The sequence below is a fragment of the Heteronotia binoei genome, chromosome 8 (assembly GCF_032191835.1).
Source record: "Heteronotia binoei isolate CCM8104 ecotype False Entrance Well chromosome 8, APGP_CSIRO_Hbin_v1, whole genome shotgun sequence".
Taxonomy (NCBI): domain Eukaryota; kingdom Metazoa; phylum Chordata; class Lepidosauria; order Squamata; family Gekkonidae; genus Heteronotia; species Heteronotia binoei.
Window position 1 is genome coordinate 103,321,556 of NC_083230.1, and position 27,212 is coordinate 103,348,767.

General features: G+C 44.1%; 2 protein-coding genes across 3 annotated transcripts in view; one reads left to right on the forward strand and one right to left on the reverse strand.

Annotated features, from left to right (window-relative positions):
* LRTM2 (leucine rich repeats and transmembrane domains 2) overlaps positions 1-24,298 on the forward strand; it is a 42,971-nt gene extending 18,673 nt beyond the window's left edge. The window contains exons 1-4 of one of the 2 annotated variants that reach the window (XM_060245778.1): positions 8,094-8,369; positions 11,547-11,696; positions 18,425-19,015; positions 23,623-24,298. In XM_060245778.1, coding sequence (XP_060101761.1) covers positions 11,630-11,696; positions 18,425-19,015; positions 23,623-24,077 — 1,113 coding nt within the window. In that variant the 5' untranslated portion in view covers positions 8,094-8,369; positions 11,547-11,629 and the 3' untranslated portion in view covers positions 24,078-24,298. Of the gene's footprint in view, positions 1-8,093; positions 8,370-11,546; positions 11,697-18,424; positions 19,016-23,622 lie in introns of those variants that run through there. The other variant, XM_060245779.1, reaches the window with a different exon arrangement.
* CACNA2D4 (calcium voltage-gated channel auxiliary subunit alpha2delta 4) overlaps positions 1-27,212 on the reverse strand; it is a 269,022-nt gene that overhangs the window by 72,830 nt on the left and 168,980 nt on the right. The gene's annotated exons all lie outside the window — the stretch shown is intronic.

A 27,212-nucleotide genomic window follows, 5' to 3' on the forward strand; every position in this document is an offset into this window, starting at 1 on the left:
ATATACGATTGTTGTGAGAATAAAATAGAATGAAAAAAATAATGATGTTAGCAACTTTGGGTCCCCATTGTGGAGAAAGCCAGACTATAAATGAAGTTAAAGAAATTAATCAAACACACAGTTTGTGGTTTGGCTCCCATGTGATTGCCTTCCTAGTCCTATGGGCTCACTGGCATAGAAGCAGCAGAGGTACAGATGAGGGTAGGGTTGCCAGCCTCCAGCTGTGGCCTGGAGATCACCTGCTTTTACAACTGATCTCCAGCTGGCAAAGATCAGCTCTCCTGGAGAAAATAATAAAGTCAAAAAACACCAGAATAAAAGTAACACTTTTACACAATATAGTGTATATGCAAGCTACATTTATCAAAATACATGCAAAGCAACAGTCATCATTAGTAACTTATAAACCACTCCTGATACTAAATTCACAAACACTCATAATACAAATGCAGCTGGAAAAAGAGTTCTTTTCATTCCCCCACACTATCTGCTGTATGAAGATAATAAGGTACAGTTTCGCAGAGGCAATTGCCTTCCCTTACGTTCAGCAACTTGGGTGGAGTCCTCAAATCTCCAGCACAGCTTGTCAATGAGAGAGTAAGGGACTGCAGCCCGGGATTCCTCACGGTTTCAGACCTCCCCTCCCCAAACCCTGCCCTATCCTGGCTCCACCCCCAAAGTCTCCAGGTATTTTCCAACACAGACCTGGCAACCCTAGATGAGAAGAGCTGGGCACAAGCCTCTTTGTACCTCTCTCTCTCTGTTGCGAGTACGACTCCCCAAATTTCCTCCCCCAAACATCAGAACATATGATATAATCACTGACTTTGCCCTTCTGTGCCCATGCCTAATGTAAGTCAGCACTAAATCATGACACCACTGAGCTCCTCCACTCCCCCAGAGCTAAAGCAAAAATGGTACAGGAATTGCCAGCAAGAGAGAGCATAGAAATGTTTGTGCATGTATGTGGGGAGAAGGAGCAACTTGGAGATAATCTCCTTAAAGCATTCTCTATCCCCTGCCTAACTCTGTTGTATTCTTGATAAAAAGCCTAAAGGAACTCAACCCTGAGAACACTGGGGTGTGCGTCTGTGGGCCTTACGCATTCAAAGTGATATTACGAGCTACACTACACTAGCAGAATCTCCTCCATGCTTTTGGCAATGCAGCTTGCAGCTGTGATCCTGGAGGCTGTAATGCAAGATCAAATTGCAGGACTCCTGACTGCCTAAGCCTCCCTTCAACTGATTTGTTGGACTATTATTAACATCTGTATTAATTAAAAGCATTGGCTGATATTTTTGACAGCTGTGTTCCAACCTTGCTTGTGATACAGTAGGAAGAGTGCTGGACCTCACAGGGTGTCTGTTGTGGGGGAGGAAGGTAAAGGAGATTGTGAGCCGCTCTGAGACTCTTCGGAGTGGAGGGCGGGATATAAATCCAATATCATCATCTTCTTCATCTTCTTGGACTAGGACATGGGAGAACCATGTTTGGTGTAGTGGTTAAGTGTGTGGACTCTTATCTGGGAGAACCAGGTTTGATTTCCCACTACTCCACTTGCAGCTGGAATGGCTTTGGGTCAGTCATAGCTCTCGTAGGAGTTGTCCTTGAAAGGGCAGCTTCTGTGAGAGCTCTCTCAGCCGCACCTACCTCACAGGATGTCTATTATGGGGGGGGGGGGAGTAAAGAGTATTAGGACCGCTCTGAGACTCTGAGGTTCAGAGTATAGGGCAGGATTTAAATCCAATATCTTCTTCTTCTATCTTCAACTACACACACTGCCATGAAACTTAGAATCATAGAATTGGAAGGGACCTCCAGGGTCATCTAGTCCAACCCCCTGCACAATGCAGGAAATGCACAAATATCTCCCCCTAAATTCAAAGGATCAGCATTGCTGTCAGATGGCCATCTAGCTTCAGTTTAAAAACCTCCAAGGAAGGAGAGCCCACCACCACCTGAGGAAGCCTGTTCCACTGAGGAACCGCTCTAATGGTCAGGAACATATGAAGCTGCCTTATACTAAATCAGACCCTTGATCCATCAAAGTCAGTACTGTCTACTCAGACTGGCAGCGACTCTCCAGGGTCTCAAGCTGAGGTTTTTCACGCTTATTTGCCTGGACCCTTTTTAGTTGGAGATGCCGGGGATTGAACCTGGGACCTTCTGGTTACCAAGCAGATGCTCTACCACTGAGCCACCGTCCCTCCCTGGAAATATTCTTCTTAATGTTGAGCCGGAAACACTTTTGATTTAATTTCAACCCATTGGTTCTGGTCCTACCTTCTGGGGTCACAGAAAACAATTCCACACCATCGTCTACATGACAGCCCTTCAAGTACTTGAAGATGGTGACCCTATCACCTCTCAGCCTCCTCCTCTCCAGGCTAAACATGCCCAGTTCCTTCAACCTTTCTAAAAAGGACTTGGTCTCCAGACCCCTCACCATCTTCATCACCCTCCTCTGGACCCATTACAGCTTGTCTATATCCTTCTTAAAATGTGGTGCCCCAAACTGAACACAATACTTCAGGTGAGGTCTTACCAGAGCAGAGTAAAGCGATACCATCACATCACGTGATCTGGACACTATAGTTCTGTTGATAAAGCCCAAAATTGTATTTGCCTTTTTAGCCACCACATCATACTGTTGACAAAACACTGTTGACTTGTGAGCTGACCATGGGCCAGTCATATGCTCTTCAGCTGCAAGGGTAAAGCAGGAAAGGAGAACCATGTTTGCCACCTTGACCTTGTTTTTGTATTTTTGTAAAAAAAAATTGTGTGTGTGTGCACCTGGAAGTCATGGCAACTTCTGGTGACTGATGCCTACTGGGGGCCTGGAGGATATTCAGAGAGGTGGCCAAATAAAGCCTGCCCCAGTCCTCCCAATTCCTGGTATTCCAAGGAGGTCTCCCATCCAAGTACTTGCCAGAGCTGCCACTGCTTAGCTTCTGAGATCTGATAGGATTGGACTTGCCTGGGCTATCCAGGACACCACCCTGACATTCTTGATGGAAGGACAGAATACAAAACTTTTTGCTAGATGCAGAGCGTTGTAGGTTCCCAGCTTAACCTCTTTTTCCTAGCTGTCAGAATGATAATGTGAGAATTCTGTCCCATTAAAGTACTGTGAGGATGCATAAGGTAAACACTTTTAAAAACTTGGGAATTAGGACTCTCTATAACTGAAACCTTTTTAATCATTGAAACTATGGCATATAGAGTCAACTTGCAGATTTCTCTACAACTAGAAGTATAAGTCAGTAGAGGAACTGAATTGAACTGATGTCTATAGATAGCCATGTTGGTCCACAGTAAAATTCCAAAAACAGATATTCTATCATTATTATGATCAACCAAAATAACAACAAAAAAGTGTTTGCAACATGCTGTTTTGGTGCCCCAAACTGAACGCAGTACTCCAGGTGAGGTCTTACCAGAGCAGAGTAAAGCGATACCATCACATCACATGATCTGGACACTATAGTTCTGTTGATAAAGCCATTTTTGTGCTATTTTGATAGGTGCTAATAAAAGGTAATCCATGGAGGATACAAATGCAAACCATTTGCAGTGAGAATTAAGGAATAGCTGTTCTGGATACTTCTAATAGTCTAACCTTCTTGAGTGGCAGGTAACGGACTGCCTTTTAGTATTCTTTGCTGCTAAAATTCCTAACGTCCATCCAAGTACATCTCCTCAGTGAGACAAGACACTAGACTTGGCAGGGTATGAGTCATAGCAGCGTGGCTGTTTATGTTCATGGAAAAAAAGCTTATGAGAGTCCAGAAGCAATACCTCATATAATGAGGAAGCCAGTGTTCAGAAATATAGTACACTCCCATGGGTAATCAATACATGAATATATTTTCCAACTTGTTAGGGTGTTGAATCCTGGATCAGCCCTAAACATAAAGGGGGTGTCTCCATTTTTAAAAAGAGCAAAAGGTGTTCACCTAGGTGACTTTTTAAACCCCCACTCCACCTAAAGCTTCATTCCCTGCATTCTGTTTCCCCAGATGCTTTTCTGTAGTCCCAGAAATTAGTTTCATGGGAAGAAAAACACTTGCAGGGGTAGAGGTTAAAGGCACTTAAGTAGGGGATACAGAAATGGTTTAAGTCGCTTTACCTATGTATGCTGTAAGTTATAAAAATCAGATGCCTCATTCTCTCTTAAATGTGGCCGGGGAGGGCCAGGGGCAGGGCCAGCGCATGGGAGTTGGTGAACTAGGCGACTGCCTGAGGCGCCAGCTCGCAGCAGGGCCAGGGGTGGGTGCCCCCTCTCCGTCCCGCCGTCCCTGAGCCTTTCCTGGCTCTGAGGGGTCAGAGGAGCTCCCCAGATCCCTCAAAGCCCCGAAAGAACTGGCCTTCCCCTGCCCAGTGTGCTCCAAGGTGACGTCATCCGCCATTTGCACGATTAGTTTGCTCCCAGGATTGGGAGAATGGGCGCATGTTGGGGTTCTGCTTCAGGTGCCAGAACCCCATGCACCGGGCCTGGCCGAGGGTTAAACAAATAGGCAGCCACAGTCTCATGTGGTTTAGGTTTCAGGATGGAGATGGAGAGTTTTTGCAGGGGTTAAAAACAATTCGAAAGAGGGATTTCTTTTCTCATGGGGTGTACTTTCGCTTCTCATAAACAGGTTGTGTAAGCTTTTAAAATCCTGCACAAACTGTTTGACCGAAAAAGACATACAGTTTCAGACATGATGCTCCTGCAAATCACTTTCAACTCTTTTAAGAAAAGGTTGTCTTTCCCTAGTGCTCCCTCTAAGCTGTGGAGTCTTGTGACCAAAAATTCTACTTTGTGAGCTATTGGCATTAAAATTGTGAGTGAGCGACTTCCCTACTGCATAAATTAGTTTGCTTTGGGGCCATCCTTCCTGTGCTAAGACAAAAATGTGTGAGCCAGAGGCTAAAAAACTGTGAGCTAGCTCACACTAACTCAGCTTAGATGGAACACTGCTCAGTACTTAGGCTGGCATCCATCTGAAAAATAACTGTTCGCAGGGCTTTTTTTGAAGAAAAAGCCCAGCAGGAACTCATCTGCATATTAGGCCACACACCCCTGACACCACCATTGTTTCAAACAGGGCTTTTGTGCAGAAAAAGCCTAGCAATGGACTAATTTGCATATTAAGCCACACCTCCTGATGCCAAGCCAGCCAGAACTGCGTTCCTGCTCAAAAAAAGCCCCGAATGTTCAAACTGGAGGTAAAGAACCACCTATGTGCCAAACTTTTCCTTTTAAAGACTACAATGCACACACACAAACAAAAAGAGTAACCACTCCGTATCTGCATATAAATATGTGAATGACTTTGAGTGCCCATTCATGTATCTATCTGTCTGGCTATAATGTGAGCCAATAAATTTAATATTATATTGCATTTTAAAGTTACTAAAATATGGAGAAAACCTATACCCATGAATGTAATCAAGGAAAATCTTGTACGGGCCAACCATCCTAAGCACACTGGCAATAAAATATTAAGCATACATATCCAGAAATAAATTTCCACTGAGGTCTATAGTAACCACACTTTGCAACCGTCCTAGGAAAATTCTACGGAACTAGGCAGAATTTGCTTTTGAAATATATGTTTAGGATTGGCCTGTAATTGCTATAGAGTCTGAAAGGCCCATAGATAGAACTATTTCTTATCCAACCCCTGTCTAAGAAGCAAACGCACCATCAGTCCTCCCACAGAATAGCCTAACTGAGGGGGAAAGTGTTATATTCCAATCACATCAAACTCCATAGGAATTTCACTTGGATCCTGCACATAATTGCTCAGAGAAAAATCCCTTTGAATTCAAGGGACTGCAGCCTATGACAGTTGCCTTATGTTGTACTTAACTTTCTCTACATTTATACCCACTATGTCTGTTCAGGGACATGTGACTATACATTTAAATGTGACTGCACAGTAATGATTACCTTACAAGTTCCACTATTTGAGATGGCGATATGAGTTAGGGCTTTAAAGCCACAATCTGCCCTGTGCTAGGGTTTCTAGTTCATGCTGCTGTATCATTAGTCTTGATTGCATCAGAATTTAACACTCAATCTAGACACTCAATTCTCATTCAGAAGCACAGGGGTCAGAGGTACCCTAAGTGTTTTGTTCTGAATGCTCACATTGATGAAGGGAGAGGAATATTACATAGAGGATACTGCAGAGTGAGGGACGGAGCTGCCACCTTTATCCCCCCCTCAAAAAAGTTGCAAAGCTCTAATTCCTACGTATCAATCAAGAATCCAACAGGTGCAGCTTAGATGCAGCTCTGCCATGCATCTCTATTCCATAATAAGTATACATAACCATTGAATTTCTGCTTGCCATGCAGCTATTAACAGCACAGAGATTCTAGTTATCTGGACAGAAATAACTGGAATAATTGAAGATAATGGCTTTGCTTCTATCCGTTCCATTTTGATGAGGCTTTTAAAAAGATGTTGGTAAAACAAAAACATGAGAAATAGGTCCTTAATTTCCTAACAGTTTGCAAAAATATTCACTGATCAATTTTGGAACCAAAATACTTTCCCAGCTATAAAAATGTGGCTCTGTAAAGCAATGGATATTTTTTGCATTATTGAAATCATTAGATCAAACAGAGAGATGGTAGAATTCTAAAGTTAGATGGAGTAAAAAAGATGGGATTTGTTGTGTTCTGCAGCAAATTACTTCTCAAAAGATGGCCACTCTAACTTTGGATGCAGGCCTTTTAGCAATGTAATAGTGATTATGAGTGATAGATGAAACTGATGATGGATGCAAGAATCTATTAATTATGATAGCTCAATATTATAATTCAAATTATTGCTAATTGTGCATAATGTGTTCCAGATAAGTCCATTGCATCAGAATGAATCTTGATAAAATGAATTTGAACTTCTTTTTTAAAAAATAGAAAAAAGGCTTGGATTTTCTCTCATGAAAAAAGTGGAAACTCCAAGAAACATACTCAGTACTAAACTTCCAAACTGAAAGTCACTGGTAATCAAGCCCCATAACAAAGAGACCCTTCAAAGACCACAGATGCACTGTGTGTGTGTGGAGGGGAGGATAAATGTAATCTTGTCACTACTTATGGATAGGGTTAAGAGCCTCCAGATGGTACCTGGTGATCTCCCATTATTACAATTGACCAAGATCAGTTCCCATGGAGAAAATGAGTGTTTTGGAAGGTGGACTCTATGGCTGAAGTCCCTCCTCTTCCCCTGCTGAAGTCCCTGCCCTGCCCTTCCCAAACCCCACCCTTGCAAGGCTCCATCCCCCAAATCTCCAGGTACTTCCCAAACCAGAGCTGGCAACCCTATGCATTGATAGAAAGGCACTTTGCACTTGCTCAAAAGCAGCCATTACCCTCTTTTTTCTTCAAGTTTCAGAGCTGCACATTGGCCGTAAAAACAGATTCTGGGATTAACCTCAGGAGTGCCTGAACTGAGATTTGTCCAGGGCTCAACTGAGCTGGGATTTACCAGGACTCAATGAGGGATCCTGTTTTTAAGGCAAAGGCACAAGCCCAGAATATGTGGAGTAAGGGTAAGGTACCGCTGTGGAACATGTGCAGAGTTCCTTTCCCTTTCTACTAAGGGCTGGTTCCTCTATATATATATCAGCTGATTTCTCTACATTTCATTTATGAACAGCATGAGAGCTACTGAAACTGTGTTTAAAGGTTTAGGAAAGTTCCATGTGTCTTATGGCCTGTTCACACATGCCAATTATAATCATGAAATGATGAACATATATGTGTGAACCAACCCAAAGAAACAGTTCACAACACAGGTGCTATCAAGGGAGAAAGTGGTTTGCATGATATCCAGACAGGCTTGCAGCCCAGCATCTGCCTTTTGGGGAATTTAGAACTGTACTTCTGAAAAACAAACCATTGTCTCTGCCTTGAATAAAGTTCTCAGCACAGGCAGAGATAGAAGGAAGCCTTCAATCTTCTTTTAAAGAATGCACTCCCTTTGCTTTCACTGGAGAGGGGATATCTAGAGCATCAGAGCCGTTCACAATAGCCTAGGTAAAGCCAGGCTGAGTAATGGGGGTGGGCATGAGGAGAGGCAGAGAATGGCAGGCAGTTCCTAATACCTCAGGGAAGGACAGGATCATTCTACAACAGGATTTGAAACTGATCAACTCTCTAGCCCAGCCATCCAGAGCAGCCGGCTAAGTCTCTGTGGCTGTCAGCTTAACTCTGCCGCTGGTTCCTGTGGGGTAGGGGAGTTAAATAGGACACAGACTGAGAGACGAGGAAGCCTGTTTGCTGAGAGTCAAGGAGGCAGAGAGAGAGAGGGGGAAGAAGGTGGAATTGGCTACAGCCCAGGTGAGAAAGCAGAGTCTTGCCAGGTAAGTGTTCCTGTGTCGCTCTGAAGAAGCGGAGAGGGAAGGATGCTCTTTCCAAGGGTGCTTTGGGGACTGTCAAAGAGCTGTGGGGGTGAAAGCCCTGAGCGGTGGCAGGAACAAGGGGGTGAGAAGCTGTTAGTGGAAGGAGAGATTCCGGCTCAGTTTTATTTGGGGGAAGTCGGGGTGTGTTGTGTGTGTGCGTGGAGGGGTGATCTTTTGTCAGTGTTCTTAATATCTTTCACCTCAGCATCCTCGTGTGAGATTATCTCCCAACAGCTTTCACAGACCACACCAAATCCTCTCGCCCTCTGTGCTGTGTGAATTTAAGAGCTTTTGGGAGGATTTGATTGCCCATCAAAATAAATGAATGAGGGGAGGTAAGAACGGGAGGAGGAGAGGAAAGTGACGGACACGGACCAAGCTTCGGGCATATTATACAAATCTAAAAATAAAAGCCAAAAGGAAGACATCACATCTTCCAGGAGCAGGCGCGGGAGGATGGGGAAGGGGGGGGGTGCGTGGGAGAAGTCCGAGTCTAGTGGGAATTCTTGCCGGGTTAAGCTAATAGTGGGTGGGTTGCAAAGCTACCCCCCTTATGAACCTTAAACGACAGGAGGAGCTGTAAAGGAGGCTTCTGAGAAACAGTGACCCCCTCCCTCTCATTCCTTCCCCCTGCTTTTGGTAGCTGAAGGGCAGGGAGAGGACCTGTTGTCATGGTGGCTTATCAGCAGAGGACTGCTGATGATCTGGGGTGTGTGTGTGTGTGTGTCTCATTTAAACGCTCACCCCTCCCCTTCCCACCTTGACTCAAATGCAAGTCCCCATCTACTCTCCCTGATATCTTGCTTTCTGTTTCTAGGCTTTTGAGCTGCCGCATAATTAAGATCCCCGTAGCCCCTTGTCAGTGATGGGCATCCCTGTAATGGGCATCATACCCCTGTGGACACTTGAAGGGATGAGAGGGGATGGAAGCTTGGCCGCACAAGCCACCCCAAGTCTGCTCCTTGGGGCACATCTGTACACATCTTATTAATTCCCCCAAGGGGCTTCAAAGCACTGATATCAATGTATCTCCCTCCTCCTGTCAGCCACGCAGTGCTGATGTGGCATCACAGCTGACCAAGGGAAATCAGTAGGCCACGACACCGGCTGGGCTCAGACTTTGGATCTTGCATTGAAAGCCGGAGTGCTCCAAATGCCTTGGAAATGTGCAGGGCTGCTTCGAACATGTGTATATCTTGCTGACTTTCCCTCCACTTGATTACTGTATCCTTGGTGACGGGCAGCTGATTGTGTGAACTGACTCTGTGAAAGGCATTTATTCTAAAGTGACATTAGACTTCCTGCCTCTGCTGTTTGATCAGATCACACATGTGAGTCATCATTTATGTTGCATCATCAATTGATGAACATGCATATATGACCCAGCCCCTAGAGTGCGTCTGAGCACAAGAATGGCTCCTTCTTACCAGTGATTCCCTGTGAGCGTCAGGGATTAAATAGCAGGGCAGTCAACACAGAAGGGTTAGCTACCAGGCTGGCTTAGGCTGGGCTGACGTTTCCAATTGACTGGCCATCTGAACAGAAAAAGGGCACCTAAGCAGGGCTTTTTTTGCCAAAAAAGCCCAGCAGGAACTTATTTGCATACTAGGCCACACTCCTGTGACATCACCATTGTTTCACACAGGGCTTTTTGTGGGAAAAGCCCAGCTGAACTCATTTGCATATTAGGCCACACCCCCTTATGCCAAGCCTGCTGGAACTGTGTTCCTATGCATTCCTGCCCCCCAAAAGCCCTGAAGATACTGTATAACATAATATTTGACAAAGAAGGTACAACTCTTCAAGATGCTGCTGCGTAATCATGGCTTGTGAGGCCTGGGAACAAGGAAGCATTTGCAGGGGGAAAAGAAAGGCTGGCTTTGGATGGAGAATTACTTTAGCCCCAGTAGCTATCAATGTCTGGTAACCAGTCCAGTATATAACATACCAGCCTAGCTCAAAAATTAACACACATATCAAATAAACAGGAATACAGAAGATTCAAATATTTCCTAGAAGGCCTTCCCCTCTCCCTGTGTTTGGCAGGCAGGTGACTGGGCAAAAGAAAAAAAATTATGCCATTACTCTTCCAGTTTACAGTGTCAGAGAGTAAAGCGCAGCTTCTCTTCTAAGTGCACATTTGTTTCTCATTAGTGGTACACAGCCTGCACATCTTCCCTCAAGGTTGCATTTGTATTTTCTCAACGCTCAAAACTAGAATATTTTGTACCTGTGACAATGCAACATGTCAGGTAGAAAAATCACTGCTATTGCAATTGCTGTGAGGAACATGGCTACAGGGAACCTCATCGATACATACTGGTTATTGTTTGTAGAGCATTTGTTGATCAACGATACAACTTGAACCCCACCCATGGATCCACAATGCCAGTCTTTATTTAGTTTATGTATTTAGGCTGGGTACTCTCCTGCTTGGTAATCTGTGCTCCCTACTTAATATTTGGTTTTGCCATGTCCGTGAGTTGGAAGGGCTGGTCTTAGCCTTGCTGCTGGTCCCTCCAGCCAACTCCATGATCTGCCTGTCTCTGTCTTGTTGTCTTCCTTCACTACCCACAGGGAAACATTTCAAAAAAGGCTTCCTAGAATAACGGATGTGACCATTCGAGGAAATCTACATATAGTACAAACACTTAACGTGAAGGCCTTAAGAGAGCCAGTTTGGTGTAGTGGTTAAGTGTGTGGACTCTTATCTGGAAGAACCGGGTTTGATTCCCCACGCCTCCACCTGCACCTGCTGGAATGGCCTTGGGTCAGCCATAGTTCTCGTAGGAGTTGTCCTTGAAAGGGCAGCTGCTATAAGAACTCTCTCATCCCCACCTGCCTCACAGGGAGTCTGTTGTGGTGGGGGGTGGGGGGGAGGTAGAGAAGATTGTGACTGCTCCAAGACTCTGAGATTCAGAGTATAGGGTGGGATATAAATCCAATATCTTCTTAAATCCAATATCTTCCTCTCCTCTGCAAATCCTGTGTGGGCAGTTTCTTTTTAAAAAGCCTTTTAAACATGCCTCATCTTGCCTGTTAGTAAGACGCCTCCCTGGTTTGGGCCAGCTAACTTCACTGAAGTACAATTTTCTTAGAGAGTCAACGACCATTCTTTGCTATGTTTTTGTCTTCCAGATTAACCAGATTGTTCTGCCTGCAACAGCGTGCGCCAGCCTGGCTGGCAGGCACGAGACACCGTGGGGAAAACAGTGACCATCATGTTGTCTCTGAGTGGAGGCTACTGGTGGAGAAATACACTTTCTGTGAGATGGAGAGAAGCTAGTCGTAAGTAATGTTCACCTGAAAGATTATTTATTATATAATCAGTCAGCCTCTGCAACCTAAATAATGGCAAAGAAATAAAAATGTTTCCATTTTAATAGTGCGGATTCCACTCTAGCTTTCACATTTTGGGATAGGCAATAAGGGATAAGAGGCGTAGTGATGGAGGGAGAAGATCCAGTGCTTAGTAGTAATACAATGATAAATATGCATTTAGGGGTTCTTGTTCCAATGGATTTAAAGTGGCAAACAACTGGATATTTTGGTGATTTTAATGGCGGAAAGACATGAAACAGACACAAGAAACATTGTCATCATTGAAACAAAAAGATGTTTGGACGATGACAACGAAAATGCATACTGCAGACTGGTGCAAAGATTAATTCTGTCCTCATCAAAAAATTCCACACTGACTACTTTGTAGAGCAGGAAATCCCTGGTGCTATGCTAAAGATGATCAATGCCAACAATAGAACAAAGTTTGAGTCCAGTGGCACCTTTAAGACCAACAAAGTTGAATTCTGGGTATAAACTTTTCTGTGCAAAAACTACGGGTGCTAAGCCCCTGGTACGGTGGGAATCCGTATGGTGGAATCAGCCCCCGTATGGTGGAATCAGCTGCCGGAAGAGGTGAGGGCCCTGCGGGACTTAGCGCAGTTCCGCAGGGCCTGTAAGACGACCCTCTTCCGGCTAGCCTATACCTAGCCTACATTTAGCTAGGATAACAACTTGAGGAAACTGGCCAGCCATCTGTTCATAGGAAACTGAATTACTCTGTTTTAATGTTTTAACCGCTTAAATTATTTAACTGTTTTATATTTGAAATTGTTTACTTTTAAGTTTGATTAATTGTTGGAAGCCGCCCTGAGCCATTCGTGGGAAGGGCGGGATATAAATCCCAAATAAATAAATAAATAAATCCCCTGCCCAGGAGGTTCCCAACTCAGTGGCCCACATTGGGCCGGCGAGGGGAACCTCCCCCTACATCACTGGTGTGATGACATCACCCAGAAGTGACATCATCAAAATGGTGGCATCCATGCAGGGCTGCTCTAGGCATTTCCGGAAAAACTCTATGGTTTTCCCAGACGCTCTAGTCATTTGGGAGGGAAAACTCTATGGTACAATAACAATAACAAAAATTCTATGGTACAATAACAAAGGCAAGGTTCCTGGGCATGGGAGCCACCATTTTGATGATGTCACTTCCGGGTGATGTCATCATGCCACACATGCTTCAGGAAGTGGGGGACTTGGCAACCCTAGCATAAACACTTCTACAGTACATCTCAGAGATCACATCAGTTCTGAAAGAACTCAAAGTTGAACTTGTGGATCTTTTGACAAAAATCTGTAATCTTTCATTGAAATCTGCCTCTGTTCCTGAGGACTGGAAGGTAGCAAATGTCACCCCCATCTTTAAAAAGGGTTCCAGAGGAGATCCGGGAAATTACAGGCCAGTCAGTCTGACTTCAATACCGGGAAAGTTGGTAGAAACCATTATCAAGGACAGAATGAGTAGGCACATTGATGAACACGAGTTATTGAGGAAGACTCAGCATGGGTTCTGTAAGGGAAGATCTTACCTCACTAAGCTGTTACATTTCTTTGAGGGGGTGAACAAACATGTGGACAAAGGAGACCCGATAGATGTTGTTTACCTTGACTTCCTGAAAGCTTTTGATAAAGTTCCTCATCAAAGGCTCCTTAGAAAGCTTGAGAGTCATAGAGTAAAAGCACAGGTCCTCTTGTGGATCAAAAACTGGCTGAGTAATAGGAAGCAGAGAGTGAGTATAAATGGGCAGTCTTCGCAGTGGAGGACGGTAAATAGTGGGGTGCCGCAGGGCTCGGTACTGGGTCCCATGCTCTTTAACTTGTTCATAAATGATTTAGAGTTGGGAGTGAGCAGTGAAGTGGCCAAGTTTGCGGATGACACTAAATTGTTCAGGGTGGTGAGAACCAGAGAGGATTGTGAGGAACTCCAAAGGGACCTGTTGGGGCTGGATGAGTGGGCATCAACGTGGCAGATGCAGTTCAGTGTGGCCAAGTGCAAAGTAATGCACATTGGGGCCAAGAATCCCAGCTACAAATACAAGTTGATGGGGTGTGAACTGGCAGAGACTGACCAAGAGAGAGATCTTGGGGTCGTGGTAGATAACTCACTGAAAATGTCAAGACACTGTGCATTTGCAATAAAAAAGGCCAATGCCATGCTGGGAATTATTAGGAAGGGAACTGAAAACAAATCAGCCAGTATCATAATGCCTCTGTATAAATCGGTGGTGCGGTCTCATTTGGAGTACTGTGTGCAGTTCTGGTCGCCGCACCTCAAAAAGGATATTATAGCATTGGCGAAAGTCCAGAAAAGGGCAACTAGAATGATTAAAGGGCTGGAACACTTTCCCTATAAAGAAAGGTTGAAACGCTTGGGACTCTATAGCTTGGAGAAACATCGACTGCGGGGTGACATGATAGAGGTTTACAAGATAATGCATGGGATGGAGAAAGTAGAGAAAGAGGTACTTTTCTCCCTTTCTCACAATACAAGAACTCGTGGGCATTCAATGAAGCAGACAGGTTAAAATGGATAAAAGGACGTGCTTCTTCACTCAAAGGGTGATTGACATGTGGAATTCACTGCCACAGGAGGTGGTGGTGGCCACAAGCATGGCCACCTTCAAGAGGGGTTTAGATTAAAATATGGAGCAGAGGTCCATCAGTGGCTACTAGCCACAGTGTGTGTGTGTGTGTGTGTGTGTGTATATATATATATATATATATAAAAATAAATAAAATTTTTGGCCACTGTGTGACACAGACTGGATGGCTTCTCTTATGTTCTTATCAGTGCCACACATTCATCAAACCATTTAATAGTCACACTTCTGAGGACTGTAATTCAAATTAAAACTGGTACTCTACTGTGCTATACTCTAATGATAGTCACAAGTGTTAAAAACGCCCAAGGGGCTAACATCCACATGGTATCAACTGGGAACACCACCTATACTGAATTGAGGGTTGAATCCCTGAAGCTATTGTTTTTGGTGATTCTGGCTGTGTGAAATTGATTAGGCCAAGATGGTAAAGTATTGTTAAGTAATCAGGCATAGTGGTGGAACAAGTGCACAGAGTTAAAATGCATGCCTACCCGCAGTCTTCTGTCCCATTTACAGCTTCTAAATGAATTTATCTTGCTTTCTTCTCAATGAAGCTGAATCCCTGCTGGAGTATCAGCTCACTCTTCTAAAAATGCAGAGGCTCCCTAGCAGGAGCAGTAGGAATAAAAGGAGGGTAAATGTACTTCAATGAGCCACCAGACAATCTCTGCAGTACATTATGAAAAGGGCCCTTTACATTAATGAGGATACATGCAGCTAAAGCTGAGCAGGGGGTATAGATTCTCACCAAAAAGTAAGACCAGGGGTCAGACTGCACGATGCCAATGGAACTTGCTGAGTGAATGCTTTCCTTTTGCCCAGGAACCTCGCCTTTGTTATACACCCTTGCCTCCTAGATTGCTGTTATCAATTATTTATTCCAAATGCCACCGAGTCCCAGACTTAATCTTATATTCCTGGATCATCTTACTAGAGTTCTGAACACCCCACAAAGTAACATTACCTTTTCTTGACATAAGAGCATACAGTATGCTGAATATTTCACGTAGACTATTGTTTAGCTTCTGCTATTCATCGAATGAAAACAAAATTCTATCCAGCTGCTCCCTTGAGCAGCCACAAATAAAATGGCTTTTGAGATCGTGTATCTGAAATCCCTACCAAAACCACTCTGTGGCCTTATCATGGTTTTTTGCAGAATTGATAATATCCAAACTGATGTTTTCTGGTAACATAAGGAATGAAACTCTTTTGGTCACCCTGCCAACATTGGAGTCAGTGTAAATTAAATTCTGAGTACATCTTGCACCCATAGTCCTGGAGGTCATGGTGACATGCCATTGTTAATGGTGGTATCTCTGGATAGGGACTAGCGGAAAAGAAGGTAGCAATGAAACACATAAAGAAAAGTGTCACCCGTATAACCTTTCCTGACATATTCTCACCTTTCCACTAAATGTTATCTCATCATCACAGATATCACTGTATTATTAATATAGTACTTCTGTCAAGCAACCACAAAACCAGAATCACCTGAGTGACTCATGCCAGCTTCCCTTCACTCTTGTTCTTTTCAAGCACCATCCTACATCTCTGCTTTGAGTGGAATTAGATACCTCCAGCCAGACTGTCTGCTCTCGTGCCAACAGGATCTGTTTTCAGAGTACTAAACATCCATTATAACATCTGCGCTGCTGATCCTGACCTGTGGTTGGTCATGATCCTGGGCCTAGTAAGGCCTGCCGGCCCAGAGAAGCTTGCCTAGGAGTTACAAAAAAGCCAAAATTTCCCAGGATCCCTTCTTTCTCTCTGAATGGGTGGCAAGGTTTTGGAGGGAAACTGGCCCAGAGAGGGGTGGGACCTGGAAGAAGAACATAAAAGAGCCAAGCACAGGCAGGGTGTGCTCTTTTCCAGGAAGGCTGAGCTGGAGGCAGGCTGTGGCCTAGAGAGAGCTTGCAGAGGGGGGAAGATCCCTCATCCAAGGCAAGGGGTAAGTGTTGGTTATAGAGTAGGGACTGTATAGCTGAACGCATCAGGGCTTTTGTTTTCTTTGCACCAACCTTTACTGTTTTCATATTCCCTTTAGCACTAAATCTTCGTCACCCACTTATTATTTGAGCGCTGTAAATAAACTGTTGTTATACTCCTTGGGTCCTCACGTCTCCTTGGTCACAGTTAAGAGATATTTCTTAATAAGGAAGACAAGAGTGGTTGGGTGCTCTGGGCCCTCCATACAGACCCTTACCAGAGTGGTGGCAGCCAGTAGAAGGCCCTGCTAGGCCCAGCTGTGTGACACAAGACAAATGAGAGGTCTGAAAGTACAGACTTCTCTAATTTTGGCCATGCCACCCGATCCATAACTTACGTTAGGAAAGCAGGAGCACTAATCAGCACCTTTGCAGAAGGGAATCCACTTAACAGGGAAGAGACAACTTGTCCTACAAATTAGATTCTATTCAGAATTTTACATGAGTTCACCACCATCACCACTTTATCTCACAAATCTAATACCAAAACTCATTTGGAAATGTGAATGTGGAGGCAAAAAACAGAAAATAACAGGGGGCAAAAGCAGGATTTACTGGAGACCAAGGGTGGCCATGTTAGGCAGTGGTATTCAATCCCACATTCAGATTCAGTGGCTTTGGAATTTACACCAATCTAATTTTGTATGCTCAAAAGGTGAAATTAGATTGAATCTTAATTTTTCCACAGTTTCGCAGGGCTTTTTTTTGTAGCAGGAACTCCTTTGCATATTAGGCCACACACCACTGATATAGCCAATCCTCCAAGAGCTTATAGGGCTTTTAGTACATGGCCTACTGTAAACTCCAGGAAGATTGGCTGCATCAGGGAAGTGTGGCCTAATATGCAAAGGAGTTCCTGCTACAAAAAAAAAGCCCTGGAGGAATGTTTCTTTCATGAATGTGATCGTCCCTTGTTTGCTTTTTGATTAAGATTGAGTGAAATCACAGAATCCCCAGAAAGAACATTCCATTCTAGGGAACTCAAGGAAAGACATTTTTTTGGGTGGCCTAGATATTTCAAAACTACTGCCTACTGTAGTCCGTCTTCCCTGCCTACTGTAGTCCGGCTTCCCTGGCTTCCCTTATTTTTTGACTTTCAATAAACAGTGCTACAGTTAATACCAGACTGCCTTATCTCTTCTTTTGACCTTCCCCTATAGTGTTAGCTATTTGGTATATGTTTTTTTACATCCATTGTCAGGTTTGAATCGATGTAGTTAGTTTCACTGTTGATGTTTAGAGGTCTGTCCCCACCATCTGTTTCTGGACAGAACAGACCCTACCACACTGAAAGGGAAGAACAGCACAGTAGACAAAGAAATGAAAGATGGGGGAGAAAGTAAAGTAGGCTGTGCAAAAAGGCCAGAAGAATAAAATCTTGTGTCCTGCCTTGTACTGCCTCCTTGCCTTTATCAAGTTGCAAAATCCATGCTCCGGGGACCTGTAGGTAGTGACTGTGTTTTTTGAAATCTAAATGCTAAGTAAAATGTAAATGCAAATAGAGCAGCTGGGCCCCTTTTTCTCAAGAAATCACACTGCATAGATAATTTGTTCTTTCATGTTTACTAAATGTATCTAATTAAACTTCTCTGTATGGAAACTGATTATTAAGAAAGAACTGTCTATTCTTGCGTCCGATCCCATAATGCTTTGCTTCATTGTGCCTCTGACAGTAAAGCACTCTGGCATCAAGTAGCAAAGCCCTCTGGGATATGCTGACCTTTCTTGTCAACAACACTATAAGGATGTTTATTCCTTTATTCCTTAGCCCACGAGCTGATGAAAGGGTGAAACAAAACTTGCATGGTCAAGAATCCTTCTGGAAGTGCCAGGATGTATCTATGAGGATTTCACTTGACTACAAAGAGGACCAGTGTAGTCCTATTACACCTTTGTGGGGTATTTAAAAGAATTAGAACCTTCGCCAATTAGGTAAACTATAAATCTAGAACTGAAAGTGTGACAGGCTATCTTCCTGGCTATACATAACCTACGGTGCTCAACACCCCAAAAACGAGGCCAGTTTTTCTCACTGTCTACATGAATCCACTGGTTTAATCTATGTTTCCTTTCTCTCCTGTAGTGCTTGCCTGTTGGCTTTCATTCTGTGCAGCAGAGTCACTTGCCATTTGTCCCTCCTCCTGCAAATGCAACAGCGGTACTCTGGAAGTGGACTGTAGTGGTTTGGGCCTTTCATCCATCCCTGTGGACATTCCTACAAACACCAGGACCTTCCTTTTCCTCAACAACCAACTAAGCACCTTGCCAGGACAAGCTTTTTCCAATCTATCTGCTCTCCGGAGACTGGATCTTTCAAACAACTTCTTAGACCAGCTTCCTGAAAATGCTTTCAGAGACTTAGTGAACCTCACTGAGCTACAGTTGAGGAACAATAGCATCAGGAGTTTGGACAAAGACCTTCTTCAGAACACCGCTCTTCTGCGTCAACTGGACTTATCAATCAATGGCATTGCTCAAATCCCTTCTGGCATCTTCGATGATCTGTCCTCTCTCCGCTGGCTCTCCCTCAGGTCAAACCGCCTGCAAAATTTGGACAGGGTGACCTTTGAGCCATTAGTTAGCTTGCAGCAGTTGCAAGTGGGAGACAACCCCTGGGAATGTGACTGCAACCTGAGAGATTTCAAATATTGGATGGAATGGTTCTCTTATCGAGGTGGGTACCTAAGAGAGAGAGCCCATATCTCCCTACCAAAGGTTGTTCATTGCTAACTTTTGCAGGCTCGGGAGGGCTAAAAGAAGCAGCTAGAGAGAAAAGGTGGATGAATCAGGCTGACCTAAATTCTAATTCTTGTTCATAATTCTATCATTCTTATTCTCAGTTATAATCCTGCAGTGTTATGCTACAAAGCACAAAGCAGTGCACTGCGGTTTGGCTGATAGGGTGCTTCCAACCCAAAGTCCTGTTACCAGCTGCTAACAGTCATTCACCACCCCCAGAGGAGGAGTATGAACTCATTGGTCACACATCTTCACACTGAGGGAAAGATCAAGGAAACATATAGTGTCTACGGGAAAGAAGAATTCAGACATATTTCTGAATAAAGGTGATTTTACTGCTCTAGAAGACCTAATACAGTAAGGGAAAAGCCAGTGATTATATTATATGGTTATGATCACTTAAGATTTGAGCGTGACTCATGCAATATGCCCAAAGCAAACTTTGGCCTCCACTCATTCACTGGGGATTTAACATTTTCTTCAACACAGTCAAGACACCAGGTTTGAAGCCAGAAATGTTATGGCAAAGGGCAGGCCTCAGATCCAGCAGGTGCTCACAGGAGAGCAGCTTCTGAACCTTTTTGAGGGTTCCCCCTCTTCCTCCCCATCTACCTTGTCCATTGAATAGTAGGTGCAGCTGCTTAACAACCCCTGGATTAGGAGAGCAGGCAGGCAGCCAGCTAAAAGGAGCTTTGCCATGTCCTCATTAACCCCTGGAGAAGCTTTATGCCACCCTTTCTCTGCTTCTTATGTGATTTTGGGTGGTGTGTGGCTTTCTGGCCTTTTGACTGGGTGGGGGGGATGGCCCAGGAGAGCCCTAGGCAAGCGAGGCCTGCTTGGGCTGGCTGGATCTCTAGCCAGCCCAAGTAGGCCTCACTCACCCACAGCTCTCCTTTGTTCTATTGAGCTGCTTTTGGCTGTGGGGTGGTGGCAGCATATGCTAATAAGTTATGCTAATGCGCTCTGCCACCTATTTGTCTACAAAATAACCCCTGGTGAAGGGACATATCTTTACTCCCGAGAAAGGTAGCAAGCAGAGGGTTTTTTTGTCGAAAAAAGTCCAGCAGGAACTCATTTGCATATTAGGTCATACTCCTGACATCACCATTGTTTCACAAAGGGTTTTTTTTGTAGAAAAAGCCCAGCAGGAAGTCATTTGCATATTAGGCCACACCCCCTGATGCCAAGCCAGTCAGAACTGTGTTCCTGTGCGTTCCTGCTCAAAAAAAGCCCTGGTAGCAAGGTTTCCTGATGTCAGGTTGGCAGGTCCTCATCATCCCAAAAATTTAAGCTCATTGAATGAGGCCAATGATATCATGGACAAGAACCAGTGATGTCACAGGGTAGAGGCTAGCAGTTCTAATGGTAGTAGTTTCATACAACTGCTGGTTATTACACCACATTGTATTCATTAATGAGAACAGTTACAATCACGCAATGGCAAGATGAGCTATTTATCAGGTTTAAAAAAAATTAAAAAACAAATACTGACTACGTGCTAAATGTAAAATGTGGCTGAGATGTTAGTGTGAGGTTGCTGGCTCCCATCTCCAATTTGTACATGCAGTAGTAACCACAAGCAGGCATGCAGAGAAATCTTAGAAGGAGACATGAAGCGTGTGGGCTAACTGACAGTTCTGAGATTCCAGCATACCCCAAAAACTTAGATCTCGGGTCACCATGAGGTATTGAAAATGAGCACCCAAACTTGAGTCCTGAGACCTAAGCCTGAGTCTAAGCAACCTTGGGGGGGCTATAATGGGTCAACTTGAAACAACAAGCTTTATATATTTTGTCTATGTACTTCTTATAAGCTATGTCACAGCCAGGACATACAGCTGAGGCAGGGGGTTACGACTCAAAACAGGGAAAACCACGGGATGGGGGAGATGGAAAGTAATCAGTACTTCCAGAGTTACATCTGCCTGGAAGTGACTCACCCCCTGCACAAGAATTCCATGCTGGTATGTATGTGTGTTTACTATGCAATAAGGGAATAACACTCTGCACATGGACAGACTGCTTGCAACCATAGCAAGATTATTCCTGATTTCAATTTATTTAGATCCTTGTTTTTCTGTGGTGGGAAGCAGCAGATGGTTAAGACTGTTTGGATATTATATCCAGTGCTTTTTTTGTAGCAGGAACTCCTTTGCATATTACTCCACCTTGATGTAGCCAGTCCTCCAAGAGTTTACAGTAGGCCATGTAAGAAGAACCCTATAAGTTCTTGGAGGATTGGCTACATCAGGGGGGTGTAGCCTAATATGTAAGACTTTCCCACTACACAAAAAGCCCTGATTATATTCCTTCAACCTTTTGGCCTTCTGAAGTGAAGTACTTGTTCTGTAGTTAAAGGTTCTGCAGTTTAAACCTTTGTGAGCATTATCCCTTATCAATTTAGCCCTAGTCTCAGATTATGGAAAAGATGAGGAGATGAGTTTGACAGTTAAGTAAAACACATTCAGCACAAGCTCAGAGGCCCCCATTCTTTCACACAGGTGAGCTGAGTGAAATGTGGCATTCATTTTTCTGTTCCTGTTAGGCTTCCCAATCCCCTGTTTTTACAGGCTTCCCCCCTCCCCCAGCCAGCTGGCCGGCGGGGGAAGCCCCACCCCCAGAGCCATCATGCACCGCCATGAACGATTCCCATAGGGAATGATGGGGAATTGATCCGTGGGTATTGGGGGCTCTGGGGGTCTGTTTTTTGAGATAGAGGCAACACATTTTCAGTATAGCATCTAGTGCCTCTCCCCAAAATACCTTCCAAGTTTCAAAAAGATTGGAGAAGGGGGTCCAATTCTATGAGCCCCGAAAGAAGGTGCCCCTATCCTCCATTATTTCCTATGGAAGGAAGGCATTTAAAAGATGTTCAATCCCTTGAAATGTGATGGCCAGAACTCTCTTGGAGTTCAATTGTGCTTGTCACAACCTTGCTCCTGGCCCCACCCCCAATGTCTCCTGGCTCCACCCCCAAAGTCCCCAGATATTTCTTGAATTGGACTTGGCAACCCTAGTTCCTGTCCTTCCCACAACTCCACCTACTCCCAAGGCAAATTCCCTATTGCAAACAGAGGATACAACCCTCAAATAATATTAATTTCAGTTTTCTCTCCAGTAGTCTTATCTGTCATTGTGGATACTAGAGAACAGAAACAAACATGAAATAAGCAAAGGGCCCAGAGAGAAAAGTTATGGGACAAAGGAGATGAGAATGAATTTGGCCAGGAAGGGAAGTGACGCAGCCTTCACTATCTTAAAGTTTCTTCTCTCCCATTATTTCCTAAGCAATTTCAATACACACTTCTTGCACATTTTCCCTTATACACCCACAATGGAAAAAGTCAGAGAGTTGCTTTTTAAAAAAATGAAAGCTGTAAACTCAGAACTTCTGGTAGCTGTAGGCCTGCAGGACATTTACTTTACCTAAGATTTCGCATTTATAAAACTGTCTCAGTTGCATGTATCTCAACAGTTGCAATTTGTTCACTGGCAACCTCTGAGTTAATTAATTGACAACATGCTTTGATATTATTGTATGGGAAATGTTAAACATTTATATTACCAACTGCTACTGGCCGCCAGCAGAACTTCAGCAAAACTGTCTTTGCGGCAATACTATTTGGCCCAAGTTACATTTTAAACAATGTTCATGCTCTGTATTTATGGGTTTTTTTTTTTACATTGCCCTGTTTTGGGGGCAAAAAAAATCTTCATTTTTAAAGTATCACTACTGAAAAATAAGCAGAAATTCCAATCAACCATAATTTCTACAACATTCTTGTATTATGCTGAAACAACAAGAGGACAAGAGTGATCTGCCGGGGAAGAAAGATGCTGAAGATTCTTATCTAGCCACAAATAATTTTGGCACCCCTATCCAGCTACAAGTCCCACCTTCTGCTAGCTGCAGAGGCTAGAATTTCTGTGCCCTTGAAAATGTTCACACCACTAGTAGTAAGAGGGCCAGGGAAACAGCATTAGGAAATTGGCTCAGCTGTCAGTCCTTGGTCCAGGTCCAGAGGTATATTCTCCCAAACAGCTCTCTCCTAACTTTAGACTCCGTCACACGTCACCCTTAAGCCCTCAGCCACCTACCTAAATGCCTCCAATGCTTTCAAATAAATTATACTCTGTCTCTCCATAATCGTACCAGTCTGGGAGTTAAGTCTCAGGGGACCCTCCTCTGATCCCAGATTATCACATCTGCTTGTAAGGATTCAAGGGGGTCTAGTTATTCCAGAAGAGCTGGTACAATTGTCCCAAATACTTTGGAAGCAATAAGGGAAAGCTTGGCTGAATCCCTTCAGGCTAATGGCAGTTTCCCCCCCACTGTTAATAGCGATTCATTCCATAATTTTGTAGTTCCTGATACATCAAGTCTAATTTCTTAGCTGAAGAAAGGGAGACAGCCCTGATAGATTAAAGTGTTCAGGTGTAACAACTGTACTGGAATAAATCATTGCACCAAACATGATGTTGTTTCACCCCACAAGATTGTACTAACCCCACCTTTTCTTCTTTTTTGTCCCGTGGCATTAGGAGGAAAGATAGACCAGCTGGCCTGTACCCTGCCTAAGGAGCTGCGGGGGAAGGATATGCGCATGGTGCCCATGGAGATGTTTAACTACTGTTCCCAGCTGGAGGATGAGAACAGCTCTACGGTTCTGGACAATGTTGGCCCTCCTTGCAGCAAAGGAAGCACGACGGCTGCCAAGGCTAAAACAAGCCTGGAAGCAGATGAGGAGCCCACAGTGGGTTGCCCCCAGAAACAAAGATACAGGCCCGTCAGTGTGCGCAGGGCAATTGGCACAGTCATCATAGCTGGGGTGGTTTGCGGCATTGTGTGCATCATGATGGTAGTGGCAGCAGCATACGGCTGCATCTATGCATCTCTCATGGCTAAGTACCACCGGGAACTGAAAAAGAGGCAGCCATTAATGGGAGACACGGAAGGTGAGCACGAGGAACAAAAGCAGATCTCTTCAGTGGCGTGAATCTTTCTCGGAAAACCAGGGAGAGAAGGAAACAGGACGCAGGAGAGTCTTGAGCCCTCACATATTCTTTTCAGACATACCAATGTACTGTGCAGCTGTTTTCATTCACCAAATTAGTCAAACACACGTCTGAGTTCAGGCCAGCCGCCTCCGACTTCAGTTCCCCTCCTTCCCTCTGCCCTCATGTACTTCCAAGCAAATAAACTGTAGTCAGACCTCAAGTGCTAATAATCATTTCTCCTCTTTGCGCAAAACTCTACACCGATGTTCACACATAGGGAATCCAAGCCAACCTGGCCCTTTCCCCTGCCCTCTTTCCTTCACTACCTTAGCACTTTGCACATGCCCATAGCTTCAGAGAAGCTTTTGCAAACAGAATGAATAGCCAAAGGCACACTGATGACACCTGTGATTGTGTCTAAACTTCACAGGTGGGGTTAACAACTTCACTACACAATCATCTACTCTTCCCTGTCATCTGTACAAGAAAGCCACTTCACAACTACTCAAGGCCAGCTCTGAGCACACTAGAAGCACAGAGAACTTGACCTCCCTGCTTTTAACAATGGGAACATGATAAATATCCCTTAGATTGAAGGCATGTTGCCTACACTCACTCCGTCATGTACTCTACCTTGCATAATTAAGGGTGCGGACAAACAAACCTACTTACACCAGCTGATCACTGCATGCATATACACAAACATATGCTTCTACACACCTCCATTTCTTTGCATACCATCTGTACGTTACTATTTGTAGCAAACTAAAAAATGTGCAAGCTGCCTCCTGATATGGATGATGGTTTACAGTCTCCGCAAGGAAGAGTCTTAAAAGCATTTGAAAAAGAAAGGATGCAAAGGAGAGGGTGGATGGGTCACCATTACTAAAAGGGCAGTTACTTTCTGAATGTGCCACCTCAGAATGGGGGAAATGCTGGTGTTCCCCCCCCCCCCCCCCCGAGATATTAGAGAATTAATTTGAAAGGCTCTTACAGTCTTTGTGGCAAAAGTGGGTCTCCAGGAGGGATTTAAGAGAACAACAGCCTGTCTGATCTCCTTAAAAGTATTTTCGGACATGGGAGGAGGCAGGGCATGGGTGCAGTTGTAACAAAATCAGACAAACCAGAGGCCACAATCACTATTGCAGCTATGTGGGAATAATGCAATGGAGCATGGCTCAGATAGGGAAGACTGAAGGAAATGATGCAGAGTCATGAAGGAGATAGCAAAGAACTCCATGTAAAAAGTAGGGGAAAGGAGCCACAGTTCAGAAATCTGTTGATTGGCTACTGCTACAACCACCCTCTTTATGTAAGCATCACTTGTGCCCATATGTGTATGTGGAGCAACTAGCCAAGGTTCCTACTAAAATTAAGAGTCATAGCATTAAAATGTTAAGTAGCATCCATGCATATGAAACTCCAACACAGAAACACATGTGTGCAACCTGCCCCCTCCATATGAATTGTCACAAACTACCTTTCCCCAATCTGGTTTTTAAGCCGTGCAGCACCTCACAGTAGCATCATCTTTTTTGAAAACTGAAGGGAGGAGGGGAACCAACATAAGGACTCATTTTATATCAAGGAAAGTGGGATAAAGTGCTGTCTCCAGGGGAGAGCACATATTGCCATGGTAACCTGCTCTAGCCCGTCACAGCGGGTATTCCTGGGATAGGAAGATGACACAAGAGGTCGTGCAGCCGCAGTTTTTGTGGATACTGTGATCCTTGCAGTCATGAAACAACTTGGCAGCTGGCCCAGATTCTTAGGGACCTCGCCAGCAACTCAGGAGCAGAACCCAGTGATCCCCTTAGCTGGGCACAGATCAGGTCATCCGAGTTCTTCCTTCTTCTGTTGCATTTCGATGCCTTTCAGTTGATCTTTTCTTTATCTGCCGAAATTCTGAATGGAAACAATGCTCGCTTTCCTTTAATTCCACCACACCTTCAAATCCCTTGTCACAGAAAAGGAGCACTGTGAAGGACTCAAGATTACATCTAGTAGCAGCAATTCCATCTCCCTCTGTTCTACTAGCAAAGAACTATCACATCCGAAGGGATGGAATACTCTTCCTATACAGATGCCGCGGCAGAAACAAATTTCCATGGAGCACTTAGGGAGGCCAGTGGGGAAAAGGCATCTGGCAGGCGTTTCAACATTACATGCACAAACACAGCTACCAAGGCAAGGGACAAATTCCAAAAATGGAGGACGGACTATGCACCAGGCATATATCATAGTTCCTCCAATTCAGCCAACGCTACTCCAGCTTTATCCCAGACTGATGGGCAAAACTGGATTATTAAAAACTCTGGCGAGTATGTGTGTGTTGCTTCCTATTACTACGTATACTCAGCAAACCACCACTAGCACTCTGCCTACCGGATATAAAATTCCAACCTTACTATCTCTATAATCTTCCCAAAGGAACTTACCTCCGTAAGATATTGGACAGCACAATCATACTTGAAATGGGACTTAAATGTTAGAGCTGTTGTATTTATAGATCTCTATTTTACTTGCAAGAAATAATGAAACGATTGCACAAAGTAAATGGTGTATGATGCGTGTTTAGGGGATCAGAAGGTCTGGGGCGTAAAAATCAGAAGACGAAGAAAAAATCCTCCTCCCCTTCCCATCTCCTAATCCCACCCTGAATAGATTTCCTTTCCTTGCCAATGACATTTTCCACCCCCTACCCCTATGGTGTTGTGAGTTTAATTACAACCTCAAACTTCATTCTGGTTTTTCACTGATATGGCACAGGATTGGCCCTGATACTTCCACACCTAAAATTCTACTGTGAAAATGGGAAGTAAGTGAAGGGGGAGGGAAGTTGGTTGAGAAAAACGGAACAGTGGTAATCATGATAGTTGGAGACTGGTTGGTTCCAAAGAAACTGGTGTAGATTGAGAATACAATGGGCTAAATAGAGTAAGAAACTGTTGAGTGACAGGAGAGTGCAATAAACCAACATGGAAGATGTACTGTCTTACTGAGAAACTTTGCCCACAGCTGTGATGAAGTGATAAGCATTTTTAACAATGATCCTGGAACTTCTAGGGCTCCCCAAATGTATAAAAAACATCAAAGTAAGGGAGGGGAAAATCTTGCATTTCATCATCTTTTAG